This window comes from Pelophylax lessonae (genome assembly GCF_965119305.1).
Source record: "Pelophylax lessonae genome assembly, chromosome: 7".
Lineage (NCBI taxonomy): Eukaryota > Metazoa > Chordata > Amphibia > Anura > Ranidae > Pelophylax > Pelophylax lessonae.
The window spans coordinates 50454742-50471198 of NC_138774.1; the positions used below are offsets into that span (position 1 = coordinate 50454742).

The 16457-nt window shown below is 46.8% G+C and overlaps 1 protein-coding gene across 1 annotated transcript in view; it reads left to right on the forward strand.

Annotated features, from left to right (window-relative positions):
- The window catches only part of LOC309560276 (antigen-presenting glycoprotein CD1d-like), a 165776-nt gene that overhangs the window by 103901 nt on the left and 45418 nt on the right, over positions 1-16457 (forward strand). The window contains exons 3-4 of the mRNA XM_082263870.1: positions 11539-11817; positions 14706-14972. Coding sequence (XP_082119996.1) covers positions 11539-11817; positions 14706-14972 — 546 coding nt within the window. The remainder of the gene's footprint in view (positions 1-11538; positions 11818-14705; positions 14973-16457) is intronic.

The window sequence follows — 16457 nt, forward strand, 5'->3', positions numbered from 1 at the left end:
CTGTGGGAGGTGTATCGTCCGTGTCCTCTGTATCCCCCCAGCCACGCACCAGTGATGGCCATGAGCTGGCCTGGGTGCCACCCTGCTGTGAACATGGTTCCATCTCCTCCTCCAGCTCCTCCTCCTCCTCATCCTCCTCATCCTCCAGAACTGTGCCCCTGCTGGACAATTGCGTCCCTGGCGTTTGCGTGTGCAGGAACCCACCCTCGGAGCCCCTTGCGAATGACTGCCCTGAAAGCCTTGGAAATGTTACCTCTTCATCCTCCTCCTCCTCCTCATCCTGTGCCACATCCTCTTCCATCATCGCCCGAATTGTTTTTTCAAGGAGGCATAGAAGTGGGATAGTTAAGCTGAGAACGGCGTCATTGCCACTGGCCATGTTGGTGGAGTACTCAAAACAGCGCAACAAGGCACACAGGTCTCGCATGGAGGCCCAGTTATTGGTGGTGAAGTGGTGCTGTTCCGCAGAGCGACTCACGCGTGCGTGCTGCAGCTGAAACTCCACTATGGCCTGCTGCTGCTCGCACAGTCTTTCCAGCATGTGCAAGGTGGAGTTCCACCTTGTGGGCACGTCACATATGAGGCGGTGAGCGGGAAGGCCGAAGTTACGCTGCAGCGCTGCCAGGCGAGCAGCAGCAGGGTGAGAACGCCGAAAGTGCGCACAAACGGCCCGCACTTTCTGCAGCAGCTCTGACATATCGGGGTAGTTTTTAAGGAACCTCTGCACCACCAAATTCAGCACATGCGCCAGGCAAGGGATGTGCGTCAAACCGGCTAGGCCCAGAGCTGCTATGAGATTTCGCCCGTTATCACACACCACCAGGCCGGGCTTGAGGCTCGCTGGCAGCAACCACTCATTTGTCTGCTGTTCCATGCTCCTCCACAACTCCTGCGCGGTGTGTGGTTTGTCCCCCAAACAGGCAAGTTGTAAAACTGCCTGCTGTCGTTTACCCCTGGCCGTGCTGAAGTTGGTGGTGAAGGTGTTACGCTGTCCGGATGAGGAGGCGGTAGAGGATGAGGAAGCGGAGTAGGAGGAGTTACGAACAGGAGGCAAACTGAAGCGCCCTGCAATCCTCGGTGGTGGAAGGACATGCGCCAAATTGCTATCCGCCTCAGGCCCATCCGCCACTGCATTTACCCAGTGTGCCGTTAGGGAGATATAACGCCCCTGACCGTGCTTACTGGTCCACGTATCCGTAGTTAGGTGGACCTTGGCACACATGGCGTTGCGCAGTGCACACCTGATATTTTCCCCCACTTGGTTGTGCAGGGAAGGGATGGCTTGCCTGGAAAAGTAGTGGCGGCTGGGCACGACGTACTGTGGGACAGCCACCGACATAAGGTTTTTAAAACTGTGCGTCTCCACCAGACGGAATGACAGCATTTCAAAGGCCAATAATTTTGAAATGCTGGCATTCAGGGCCAGGGATCGCGGGTGGGTAGGGGGGTACTTCCTCTTCCTCTCAAGTGTTTGGGAGATGGAAAGCTGAACGCTTCCACGGGACATTGTGGAGATGGTTGTTGGTGACCCAGGTGGTGGTGTTGCTGACAGATCGTCTGTTTGCGGGGTGGCAGGTGCCGGTATCACTACAGATGTGGCTGGAGCGGCCGAGACTGCAGCAGAAGAGGAAGCAGGATGAGCCAGAGACGTTTCTTGGTTTTGAAGGTGTGTACTCCACTGCAGCTCGTGCTTTGCACTTAGATGCCTGATCATGCAGGTTGTGCTCAGGTTGAGAAGGTTCATGCCTCGCTTCAAGCTCTGATTGCACAGGGTGCAAACCACTCGTGTCCTGTCATCAGCACATTTTCTAAAGAACTTCCACGCTAGAGAACTCCTTTGAGCTGACTTTGGTGCGCTCGTTCCCTTGCTGCGTTGGGCAGTAGCGGGCGTAGTGTCTAGGGCACGGCCGCTCCGCTTCTGCACCCTGCTCCCTCTTCTGCTGTGCTGGTGGCTCTGTGCGACCACCGCCTCTTCCTCCAAACTACTCAGGTCACCTGCATGACGTTCATTCCATGTGGGGTCGAGGACCTCATCGTCCTCCACATCATCTTCCACCCAGTCTTCACCCCTGCCCTCCTTGTCGGTCTCCACAATGCTGAACGCCGCAGCAGTTGGCACCTGCGTTTCGTCATCATCGGAGACGTGCTGCGATGATCCTTGCATGTACTCATCTTGAGAAATAAGTGGTTGGGCATCGCTGCACTCAATCTCTTCCACTTCTGGGGCAGGGCTAGGTGGATGGCCCTGGGAAACCCTGCTGACAGAGTCCTCAAAAAGAATAAGAGACTGCTGTATGGCTTGGGGCTCAGACTGCTGGCCTGATTTGCAAGGGGGTGAGGTGAAAGAAGGTTGGACATTGGCTGCAGGTGCCAACTCTGACCTTTCTGCAGTAGACTGGATGGGAGACAATGTGAAGGAACTGGAGGCACTGTCAGCAGCAAACCAATCTACTATCGCCTCAACTTGTTCTGGCCTCATCACTTCTAGGGGCGTTTGATGCCCTACCAAATACTGATGCAGGTTCTGTCGCCTACTCACACTTGAGGAAGGTGTTTCACTTGTGCGTGTAGCTGGCACAGATCGACCATGTCCTCTCCTTGCAACAGGAGCTCTACCAGCAGCACCACGACCCAGGCCACGGCCCTTATTTGACGGTCTCCTCATATTTCTGTAATTTAAGATCTTGCCCTAGAAAGGTTTTTATTGAATAGCGGAATAGAAAATATGATCCAAAAAAAGTGTATGTATATCACACGTACACAACCACACTAGGCCCCAATTACTATTGTTTGTACCCCTAAAAGGCTAGATGAGGAGTAGGGGGAGTATGGAACAGGCAGCACCCTCAAACCTTCAGAAGTATGAGATGAACCCCAACAACTTGGAAAGGTGGATCTCTCTCACACGTACCGACACAGACTATCCCGCAATTCAATTGATCCTCAAAGGTTTTTATTGAATAGCGGAATAGGAAATATGATCAAAAAAAGTGTATGTATCTCGCACGTACACAACCACACTAGGCCCCAATTACTATTGTTTGTACCCCTAAAAGGCTAGATGAGGAGTAGGGGGGGTATGGAACAGGCAGCACCCTCAAACCTTCAGAAGTATGAGATGAACCCCAACAACTTGGAAAGGTGGATCTCTCTCACACGTACCGACACAGACTATCCCGCAATTCAATTGATCCTCAAAGGTTTTTATTGAATAGCGGAATAGGAAATATGATCAAAAAAAGTGTATGTATCTCGCACGTACACAACCACACTAGGCCCCAATTACTATTGTTTGTACCCCTAAAAGGCTAGATGAGGAGTAGGGGGGGTATGGAACAGGCAGCACCCTCAAACCTTCAGAAGTATGAGATGAACCCCAACAACTTGGAAAGGTGGATCTCTCTCACACGTACCAACACAGACTATCCCCCAATTTAACTGATCCCCAAAGGTTTTTGATTAAATAGCGGAATAGAAAATATGATCCAAAAAAAGTGTATGTATATCACACGTACACAACCACACTAGGCCCCAATTACTATTGTTTGTACCCCTAAAAGGCTAGATGAGGAGTAGGGGGAGTATGGAACAGGCAGCACCCTCAAACCTTCAGAAGTATGAGATGAACCCCAACAACTTGGAAAGGTGGATCTCTCTCACACGTACCGACACAGACTATCCCGCAATTCAATTGATCCTCAAAGGTTTTTATTGAATAGCGGAATAGGAAATATGATCAAAAAAAGTGTATGTATCTCGCACGTACACAACCACACTAGGCCCCAATTACTATTGTTTGTACCCCTAAAAGGCTAGATGAGGAGTAGGGGGAGTATGGAACAGGCAGCACCCTCAAACCTTCAGAAGTATGAGATGAACCCCAACAACTTGGAAAGGTGGATCTCTCTCACACGTACCGACACAGACTATCCCGCAATTCAATTGATCCTCAAAGGTTTTTATTGAATAGCGGAATAGGAAATATGATCAAAAAAAGTGTATGTATCTCGCACGTACACAACCACACTAGGCCCCAATTACTATTGTTTGTACCCCTAAAAGGCTAGATGAGGAGTAGGGGGGGTATGGAACAGGCAGCACCCTCAAACCTTCAGAAGTATGAGATGAACCCCAACAACTTGGAAAGGTGGATCTCTCTCACACGTACCAACACAGACTATCCCCCAATTTAACTGATCCCCAAAGGTTTTTGATTAAATAGCGGAATAGAAAATATGATCCAAAAAAAGTGTATGTATATCACACGTACACAACCACACTAGGCCCCAATTACTATTGTTTGTACCCCTAAAAGGCTAGATGAGGAGTAGGGGGAGTATGGAACAGGCAGCACCCTCAAACCTTCAGAAGTATGAGATGAACCCCAACAACTTGGAAAGGTGGATCTCTCTCACACGTACCGACACAGACTATCCCGCAATTCAATTGATCCTCAAAGGTTTTTATTGAATAGCGGAATAGGAAATATGATCAAAAAAAGTGTATGTATCTCGCACGTACACAACCACACTAGGCCCCAATTACTATTGTTTGTACCCCTAAAAGGCTAGATGAGGAGTAGGGGGAGTATGGAACAGGCAGCACCCTCAAACCTTCAGAAGTATGAGATGAACCCCAACAACTTGGAAAGGTGGATCTCTCTCACACGTACCAACACAGACTATCCCCCAATTTAACTGATCCCCAAAGGTTTTTGATTAAATAGCGGAATAGAAAATATGATCCCAAAAAAGTGTATGTATATCACACGTACACAACCACACTAGGCCCCAATTACTATTGTTTGTACCCCTAAAAGGCTAGGAGTAGGGGGAGTATGGAACAGGCAGCACCCTCAAACCTTCAGAAGTATGAGATGAACCCCAACAACTTGGAAAGGTGGATCTCTCTCACACGTACCAACACAGACTATCCCCCAATTTAACTGATCCCCAAAGGTTTTTGATTAAATAGCGGAATAGAAAATATGATCCCAAAAAAGTGTATGTATATCACACGTACACAACCACACTAGGCCCCAATTACTATTGTTTGTACCCCTAAAAGGCTAGGAGTAGGGGGAGTATGGAACAGGCAGCACCCTCAAACCTTCAGAAGTATGAGATGAACCCCAACAACTTGGAAAGGTGGATCTCTCTCACACGTACCAACACAGACTATCCCCCAATTTAACTGATCCCCAAAGGTTTTTGATTAAATAGCGGAATAGAAAATATGATCCCAAAAAAGTGTATGTATATCACACGTACACAACCACACTAGGCCCCAATTACTATTGTTTGTACCCCTAAAAGGCTAGGAGTAGGGGGAGTATGGAACAGGCAGCACCCTCAAACCTTCAGAAGTATGAGATGAACCCCAACAACTTGGAAAGGTGGATCTCTCTCACACGTACCAACACAGACTATCCCCCAATTTAACTGATCCCCAAAGGTTTTTGATTAAATAGCGGAATAGAAAATATGATCCCAAAAAAGTGTATGTATATCACACGTACACAACCACACTAGGCCCCAATTACTATTGTTTGTACCCCTAAAAGGCTAGGAGTAGGGGGAGTATGGAACAGGCAGCACCCTCAAACCTTCAGAAGTATGAGATGAACCCCAACAACTTGGAAAGGTGGATCTCTCTCACACGTACCAACACAGACTATCCCCCAATTTAACTGATCCCCAAAGGTTTTTGATTAAATAGCGGAATAGAAAATATGATCCCAAAAAAGTGTATGTATATCACACGTACACAACCACACTAGGCCCCAATTACTATTGTTTGTACCCCTAAAAGGCTAGGAGTAGGGGGAGTATGGAACAGGCAGCACCCTCAAACCTTCAGAAGTATGAGATGAACCCCAACAACTTGGAAAGGTGGATCTCTCTCACACGTACCAACACAGACTATCCCCCAATTTAACTGATCCCCAAAGGTTTTTGATTAAATAGCGGAATAGAAAATATGATCCCAAAAAAGTGTATGTATATCACACGTACACAACCACACTAGGCCCCAATTACTATTGTTTGTACCCCTAAAAGGCTAGGAGTAGGGGGAGTATGGAACAGGCAGCACCCTCAAACCTTCAGAAGTATGAGATGAACCCCAACAACTTGGAAAGGTGGATCTCTCTCACACGTACCAACACAGACTATCCCCCAATTTAACTGATCCCCAAAGGTTTTTGATTAAATAGCGGAATAGAAAATATGATCCCAAAAAAGTGTATGTATATCACACGTACACAACCACACTAGGCCCCAATTACTATTGTTTGTACCCCTAAAAGGCTAGGAGTAGGGGGAGTATGGAACAGGCAGCACCCTCAAACCTTCAGAAGTATGAGATGAACCCCAACAACTTGGAAAGGTGGATCTCTCTCACACGTACCAACACAGACTATCCCCCAATTTAACTGATCCCCAAAGGTTTTTGATTAAATAGCGGAATAGAAAATATGATCCCAAAAAAGTGTATGTATATCACACGTACACAACCACACTAGGCCCCAATTACTATTGTTTGTACCCCTAAAAGGCTAGGAGTAGGGGGAGTATGGAACAGGCAGCACCCTCAAACCTTCAGAAGTATGAGATGAACCCCAACAACTTGGAAAGGTGGATCTCTCTCACACGTACCAACACAGACTATCCCCCAATTTAACTGATCCCCAAAGGTTTTTGATTAAATAGCGGAATAGAAAATATGATCCCAAAAAAGTGTATGTATATCACACGTACACAACCACACTAGGCCCCAATTACTATTGTTTGTACCCCTAAAAGGCTAGGAGTAGGGGGAGTATGGAACAGGCAGCACCCTCAAACCTTCAGAAGTATGAGATGAACCCCAACAACTTGGAAAGGTGGATCTCTCTCACACGTACCAACACAGACTATCCCCCAATTTAACTGATCCCCAAAGGTTTTTGATTAAATAGCGGAATAGAAAATATGATCCCAAAAAAGTGTATGTATATCACACGTACACAACCACACTAGGCCCCAATTACTATTGTTTGTACCCCTAAAAGGCTAGATGAGGAGTAGGGGGAGTATGGAACAGGCAGCACCCTCAAACCTTCAGAAGTATGAGATTGTGTTCACTGTACCCCACAAAGATTGAGTTCACTGCACCCCACAATGATTGTGTTCACTGCACCCCACAAAGATTGTGTTCACTGCACCTCACAAAGATTGTGTTCACTGTACCCCCCAAAGATTGTGTTCACTGCACCCCACAAAGATTCTGTTCACTGTACCCCACAAAGATTGTGTTCACTGCACCCCAAAAAGATTGTGTTCACTGCACCCCAAAAAGGATGTTGTTCACTGCACCCCAAAAAGGATGTTGTTCACTCCACCCCAAAAAGATTGTGTTCACTGCACCCCACAAAGATTGTGTTCACTGCACCCCAAAAAGATTGTGTTCACTGCACCCCAAAAATGATTTTGTTCACTGCACCCCAAAAAGGATTTTGTTCACTGCACCCCAAAAAGGATGTTGTTCACTCCACCCCAAAAAGATTGTGTTCACTGCACCCCAAAAAGATTGTGTTCACTGCACCCCACAAAGGATTTTGTTCACTGCACCCCAAAAAGATTGTGTTCACTGCACCCCAAAAAGGATGTTGTTCACTGCACCCCAAAAAGGATTTTGTTCACTGCACCCCAAAAAGATTGTGTTCACTGCACCCCACAAAGGATTTTGTTCACTGCACCCCACAAAGATTGTGTTCACTGCACACCAAAAAGGATTGTGTTCACTGCACCCCAAAAAGATTTTGTTCACTGCACCCCAAAAAGATTGTGTTCACTGCAGCCCAAAAAGATTGTGTTCACTGCAGCCCAAAAAGATTGTGTTCACTGCAGCCCAAAAAGATTGTGTTCACTGCAGCCCAAAAAGATTGTGTTCACTGCAGCTCACACACAGAAAAATGGATGTGGATCACTGACACCTGCCTATCTCCAATCCCACACCACACAGCAATATCGATTGTAGTTTGTAGAACACAGTTTCCCTAAAATTCAGCAGACTCTGTCCCTAACAGGATTGAGAAGAGATCGTAGATCAGGATTGAGTGCAGACCCCACCCCCCACACAGCAATATCGATTGTAGTTTGTAGAAGACACTGACCCTATAATTCAGCAGACTCTATCCCTAAAATGCCTACAACTCGCCCTGCCTAAACACTCCGACCTGTCCCTCAATTCTATCCGGACACAAATGGTTTTTTCCTGCCTATCTTTCCCTAATCAGCAGCCAGCACGTTGATGTGTGCTCTGTCCCTGAATCTAAGCAGCATAATGACGCCGCTGCGGCTGCCTCGAACTTATAAAGACTTGGTCACATGCTTCAGACGGCCAATCACAGCTACTGAGACATTTGCAGGCATGGCTGGGATGGCTTAAGGCACACCAGTTAAACGATTGTTGATTGGCTGTTGAAAGCCCGCCATGAAAAGAGCGCCAAAGCATGCAAAACCCGGAAATAAAACGACCGAACACGGATTTTTACCCGAACATACAGTAAAGTGTCCGTGTCCGTGTTCGGGTACAAAAAATCCAATTATTCGGTACGAACACGAATAATACAGTCCGTGTTCGCTCAACACTAGTCACAATCACACTAATACAAAATACAGTAAACCACTATATTACCTGTATATTAGTGTGCAATGTGACAGAGGGGAAGGGGTTAACTGGGGATGATCAGGAGGGGATCAGGGGGGATCAGGTGGTTAAATCTTTATGGGGGGTGGCGGGTATCCTAAGTATAAACGGAAGGGGCGCAAGCGCTAAACCTGGTCACAAGTCACACTTATATGGGTATATAGGAAAATGCTATATACTGTATACAGTGTGTGTTGTGACAGGGGGTGTAGGGGTTAACTGGGGGGAGGTTGATCGGGGGTTAAATGTGCCTGTCTACGTGTGTGTGTGTGTGTGTGTGTGTGTGGGTGCTTGTTGCAGTACTCGCAGTTTAGATCCACTCTCTCCTCTCAATGAATCCAAAAAGGATTTGGGGAGGAGAGAGCGGGTCTTTTCTCTGCCTTTGTTTACATGACACAGGCACAAGTCAGTATCTAAATGGGCAGGACTGATCAACAGGTCCAGGCCAAAAATCATTTGCCTGGACCTGATGACTGATTGGTTCTGAACCCAATCAGATCATCAGCGGGGCCGGTGGTGCGTGGGAGCGCGCCCCAGAGCAGCAGGAGCGAGCGACGTGGCGATATGTCGCTTTGCCTACAAGCGGCTGACTGCCGCAGTTTATCCACGTTAGGCAGTCGGCAAGTGGTTAAAGCAGAGTTCCACCCACATTTTGCAATGCCCTCCATGCAGCACCTGTGTGCATCCTAAAAATTAATTGGCAATTGCTTTTTTTTTTCCCGGTTTACTTACCTTATTTATGGAGCAACATCTTTTCACTTCCTCCTTATGCGGCCGCGGCCAACGACGTCATTTACGGGTTTGTATTGGCTCCTGGGAGAGGAGTGTCATCAATCCCAGGAGTCAATGGGCTATGGAAACTCGGCCTGCAAGCTGTGGGACTCGCTTGCTTGCAACGCACTGCGCATGCGCAAAATCCCGGAAGAGGGACACTGCGGCTTCAGATGCCCACCTCGCAGATGGCCGCGCTGTACAACAACTGCTCAAAGTAAGTAATTCATGCTGCGATGTAAAAAAAAAAAAAACAGGGGACAGTTTACAGGTTATCTTTATTTAAATGCACGAGCCCTGACTATTGTAGGGGTATTTTTAGCTAAAAAAAAATAATAATTTGTCCGGAACTCCACTTTAACCACTTACCGCATACTAACGTAGGTCTACGTCAGTAAACTTTGCGGTAGTGTACCGGGATGATGCCTCTAGCTAGAGGCATCATTCCGGTACCGTGGTTTGAAGCCGACGGTTGGCTTTCCGTCGGTACCGACCGATGCGGCTCGGGAGCCGCTCGATCGGTACCCGGGGGGGCGGGAGGGGACGTCCCCCCCCCTCCCGCCGCCTTCCGTGGCTTTGCTCGGGGCTCCCGTCCCACCGGGAGCCCCGAGCACCCAGCCGGCGCGTCCGCCGGCTGGATGGAGTCCCGATGAATGCCGGAAACAGCATCGATCGGGGCTCCGTTGACGTAACCCGGAGGCGGCGTCCATGACGTCACTTCCGGGTTACTGTGCCGCAAAAGGCGGCAAATTTGAAAATCGGCTGTATGCAAAAACGCCGTTTTTGGCATTTTGCATACAGGGAAGTGTAGTGGAGGGGTCTAGGGTCTTTTAGACCCTCGATCCCTCCATAAAGTGTACCTGTCACGACATATTGCTGTCACAAGGGATGTTTACATTGCTTGTGACAGCAATAAAAGTGATCAGATTTTTTTTTTTTTTTAAAACTGTAATAAAGTTAAAAAAATAAATAAAATAAATGGGAAAAAAAAAAAATTTAGCCGCCCCCGTCACCGTTAGCTCACGCACAAAAAAAAACGTATACGCAAGTCGAGCCGCAAATGAAATCGCTGTTCAAACCACACATGTGAGGTATCGCCGCGATCGCCAGAGTGTGAGCAATATTTTAAAAAAAAGAGCTACACTCTACCTCTAAACTGGTAACCGTTAAATAAATTTAAAGCGTCGCAGATTGAGATCTCTATTGACCGTAGTTTGTCGACATCCCACGGGGGGGCGCAATTTTAAACCGTAACGTGTTGGGTATCTATTTACTCGGCGTGACATGTTCTTTCACAATATACAAAAAAAATGGGCTAACTTTACTGTTTAGTATTTTTTAAATGCAGTGAAATGTGATTTTTCAAAATTTTTCCAAAAAAATGGCGCTTTATAGACCGCTGCGCAAATACCGCGTGACAAAAATTATTGCAATGACCGACATTTTATTCTTCAGAGTCTTTGCTAAAATAATATATATAATGTTTGGGGGTTCTAAGTTGTTTTCTAGGAAAAAATACTGATTTTAACTTGTGAACAAAATGTGTCAAAAATAGGCTCGGTCCTTAAGTGGTTAATGTCTCTGGCTTGGGAATGGGATGTCCATCCATATAGGTGTGAAGGTCATGTTTCAAAAACATTTACTGTAGCTTTCAATAGCAAAATTCTTACAGTTATCTCCGCTAGATTGCAAAAAATAAATAGAATGTTTAGTGTCATGTATCAGGTACAAAAGCAGGTTTTAGCTATGGGTTTATGTTATAATATGAAGGTTGGATATCCAAGAAGGCTCTTGATTTTGCTATAGGGCCGGGATCCTCAAACTACAGCCCTCCAGCTGTTGTGGAATGACACATCCCATGAGCCATTGTATAACTCTGACATTCACAGACATGAGTAGGCATGATGGGAATTGTACTTCCTAAACAACTGGAAGGCTATAGTTTTAAGACCCCTGCTATAGGGATACCTTTAACCAAATACTGTAGCTACCCATCTGTAAAGACCTCTGTGTTTTCTACATCCAGAAGTCTGGAATTATTACAGGGTAAACTAAGCAAAAATCAATCTTTCTCAGGTCCCTTCACAATTCAATGCATGGTAACATGTTCCTCATCCATGAACGACCCATCAGGATCCGCTTTTAAGGTAGCTATGGAAGGAAAAGATCTGGTACATTTAGATATCACAGAATGGTTGTGGGTCCCTGGGGACTATCCTCAATCTGAAACTGTACAGAAAATCCTGCAGAAGGACACAGCCACCCTGGTTTCCATTGAACAAATACTGAAGAACCAATGCCCTGCCTTGGCCATCGCATATTCAACTGCAGGGAGGGAAGCCCTCTCAAAAAAGAGTAAGTAACACAATAAAAAAATGAAAAAGTTAACCCTTGAGATAAAATTGTACATTGTGTAATTTTGAATAAACTATACTGGTGTAGCACCCTCCAAGGTAGCTGCTAGGTAAATTATAGTGGGGCCCTGCCAGGGGAGGGCTGGCAGCCTTAGGCCTGGGGGGGCAAGTCCAGTCAAGTGGCCCATTGAACCAGCTCACCATCCATGCCCACCTGGTTTTATTACGGATATTGATGTTAAAACACAAGACAAATATGATACAATGTGGTAACATAATTTAATGTTAATAGCAACAAAGGAGGTTGAAGAAAAATATAACATTACGCCAGGCGGGGCCTAGGAAGCTCCTGTTGGGCGGAGATCACTCTGCCTGACAGGGAAGTTACTGTGTTAGTATTATGTCGGCCGGGTGGAGGAGCGACTCTGCAAACTCATACCGTTCCGCAAATAACCTTGTGTATCGGTGACCGGCAGCTGTATACAGTGTCAGGCCCCTACAGCCCTGAGTGTGGCCTTTTTACCCGGCATCAGAGCGGCCCAGGGGGCAATTGGCACCCTACCCCCCTTCCCAGTCCTCCCCTGGGCCCTGCCTGCTCAACAGCAGGGCCAAATCGTTCAGCTAGGCTGACATGTGCTCTCAGGTGTGTCTGTTGTGTCAGGGAGTCTCCCCACTGTAACCCGATGAGGGCTCTCATTGGGCAGTGGAGGAAACCTGACCAATAGCACACCAGGGCTTGTATCCATCCTGGAAGGGCAGATTCTGCCGCACAGCATTCTGAAAGGGGGTATAAGTCTGTGAGGGGCACATGTCAGATTGTCTGTGGCGGGAAGCAGAGTCCCAAGAGGGAGGTGAAGGCTGTCTCTCCTCCTGTCAAGAGGAATCGGGTATCCCAGGCGGCTTGCCTGAGGGGATACCAGGCTGAGCTGAGCTGCAGAGAGGGATCCAGTGTGCTGAGCTCCAGCGGAGCTGTTGGGGACGAGTTTCAGGGAAGCATTCTGAGTCGTGAGTGCAGCGAACTGCCCCTGGGGTCTGCAAAGGAGAGGGGACCACTCCGGAGAAGGTCAGAGGGATCCAGGAGCTAGCTAGCCGGGCAGCGGTGACAGTAAAGGGGGGGCCAGAGTTAACCCTGAAGAGTAAAGGGGGTGCCAGTGGTTGGACACTGACGTGTAAAATGTTAAGTGTTGCAGCAGTAATTGCAAGTGGCTACCTCAGTCAGGGAGGACTGAAGGAAGCAGTGAAAAAGGACTTTTGAGCAAACAGGATTGTCAGAAGTCAGTTTCAGTTCAGTGACAGCAAGTCAGTGTTCACAAGCGCCAGTGAGCATTGGCCGGCATTCAGCCGGCGTCAAGTCAGCGCTAGAAGGCATTTTTTTCTCAAGCGTCCCATTCTTGTAACTAGTTGAGCCAGAGGAGTATCCCACTCATTCCCTTCTCCCATCCAAGTTCCTAAAATAAAACTAAAAACCAAAGATGCCGGACTGTGCATTGTCTCAGTATTCACACTTGGGCAACAAGCTTAAATATGCTGTTGGTGTTAACGGTAGCCATGGCAGACCCATCCCCAGCACTGATGCTGGAAATACTGCTACACTGGTTTTACATGGCTTTGTTGTCACAGAAAAGATACAGGTACTCACCCCCAGGGTATTCTGTATTTTAAATCCTTCCTGCCCCCTCCTGATGGCCCATCAACTGGGTTGTAATGCCAGGATTTGGAACAGACTATCTAACCGTGTGATTGGCTGTCACAGTGGACACATGATCAGGAGCCCATGCTGCCGACTCCCAATCATAAACAGAGATTGGGGGCTGTCTGCCACAGCTTGGTTGCTGTGCTGGTAGCATGCAATAAGCGCACTCTCAGCACAAAAAACTTGGCCACCATGGAGGTCTATGTGCACAGTGTTAAAGCCATCCTTACTAAATCTGCACATATGCATTACGTAGTCAGAACAAGGTTAAGGATTGGGCTGTAATCGGTGGCCTATATTTTCCCTTGTGATAAAATACTGCTTGAGAGGCCAGTTTTAGCTGTAAGTTTTTTTTTTGTTTTTTTTTGCAGCTTGATGAATCAGGACCATTATATATGTAGATGTATATTAGGAGCTGCGCCAGACATATATTAAACAATCTATCACAGTAATACAGTCCATGAACAATCTAATGGAGTAGAACTGCAGGTAGAAAGAAAGGACCCGATCCAATCAGCCAATCACCAGTGAATAGTGAGAGAGATGAGTTACACCCTGTGCTGACACCCGTAGCCTCTTACCGGAACTTTTGACCTTCCTGTCACAGAGTGGTCAAACATGCATAAAAGCAAACAGCGCTCGGCGTAAATGATGGTTCCTAGTCACATTACTCACATTCCTTAGCAGGGAGAGAGAACTTCACAATTCACAGATGTACAATGCCTTCACAGGACCCCACAGAAGTGTCTTTCACATGCAGGCTCAGAAAAAAGACAGAGGGGCAACCAATCGTATAGTACTTCGAGGCACATAAATTTATTAAAAAGTAATGCACTTACATAGTAGACATCATATAACAGCATCAATGGATACATTTTTGGGTTTATCCATTGATGCTGTTATATGATGTCTACTATGTAAGTGCATTACTCTCTACCTGCAGTTCTACTCCATTAGATTGTTCATGGACTGTATTACTGTGATAGATTGTTTAATATATGTCTGGCGCAGCTCCTAATATACATCTACTACTTTATATGGACTGTGATCTTCCTATTGAGCTAGCAGCCTTGTGTACATATATTTTATATTGTCTTAGTATTTTTCTGTCTTAAGCGCAAATATCATTCCCCTGTTAACCATTATATATGTGCCCCTAATCAACCTTCTGCTAAACTTTCCTCCATATATTGCAGTCCAGCCACAGGTCTACATAACAAAGAAGTATGAAAAATTTGAAATAGAGGTCATCTGTATGGTGACCGGCTTCTATCCAAAGCCAATCAACGTAAGTTTGTGGAAGGAGAACAAAATGGAGGATGCGATATCCACTGTGACTCTACCCAATGGAGATGGGACTTACCAGATAACAGTGTTGATAACTACAAATTCGATAGAACAGGAAAGTGTCTACTGCCAAGTGGAGCACAGCAGCTTGAAAGAGCCACTAATAGTACATCTGGGTGAGTAATCCATAGAAGACTGTGCTTAGAGTTTCGCTTCAAGAAAATAGCAGATGTAAAATCTGAACTGATGAATGACAAACTCCAGGCAAACCGCTATATACACAGCTAGAACACATTTATAGCATATTAATTTTTAGAGATGGCCTTGCGGTTCGCCCGGCGGTCGGTTCGCGGAGAACTTTGCTCGTTCGCTGTCCGCCGATCATGCGAGGATATGGCGATGTTCGCGGCCACCATATTCTTTTACATTGTGAAGAACTTTGACCCATGACACATCCGTCAGGTGATACAGGACAGCCAATTGAGACATTTCAGCACATGGACATACCCCCTACCTTATAAATTGACCTGACCTGGCGGCCATTTTACATTCTGCTTTTTGTCAGTGTAGGGAGAGGATGCTGTGGGGAGCAGGGACAGATTGTTAGTGACACAAATTGCTCGGTAATAGGTCCACAAAAGTCCTTTAAAGGACTGGTATAGGTGTACAGGCGGTCCCTGGGTTACAAACAAGATGGGGACTGTAGGTTTGTTCTGAAGTCGAATTTGTTTGTAAGTCAGAACAGGTCAATTTTTTAAGTTTAGCACCTGCCAAAATAATCATTTTTAAGTTTTTTGGATAGTATAGGGAAGGGTTACCACCCCTGTACCAGTTGTTTGCTGTCTGTACCCCTGTTCAGAAGATTTCACCTCATTTTCTGTCCCTATGACAACTGGATTTTGAAAATGTTGGGTTGTTGGGGAAACAATGATTGGTGATAAAGCTTCAGTGGAGACACCTTTTTCCCATGATAACTCTTACAGGAGTCAATTTCCCTTCCTAGGGGGAGATTCCCTCTCACTTCCTGTTGTCTCTCTCAGTTTGTAAGTAGGAGTGGTGTGTAAGTCGGATGTCTGTAACCCGGGGACCGCCTGTACTATTGTTCTGTGACTGACCGTGCTCTGCAAATGACCGTGCGCTGCGACTGATAGCTGTGTGACTGTGGTCTGTGACCGATAGCTGTGTGACTGCTCTGTGACCGATAGCGACCTGGGACTGACTGACCATATAGCGATCTGCGACTGATAGCGATCTGTGACTGTTAGCGATCTGTGACTGACTGACCGTGCTCTGCGACTGATAGCAATCTGGACTGACTGACCTGCTCTGCGACTGTTAGCGACCTGTGACTGACCATGCTCTGCAACTGATAGCGATATGTAACTGACCGTGCTCTGTGATGATAGTAATCTGTTATCTACGATCTGTGACTGACCGACCGTGCTCTGCGACTGATAGCGATCTGTGACTGATCGTGCTCTGCGACTGTTAGCGGTCTGTGACTGACTGACCGTGCTCTGCGACTGATAGCAATCTGGACTGACTGACCTGCTCTGCGACTGTTAGTGACCTGTGACTGACCGTGCTCTGTGACTGACCGTGCTCTGTGACTGATAGCGATATGCGACTGACTGTGCCCCTCGACTGACTGTGCCCCGCGA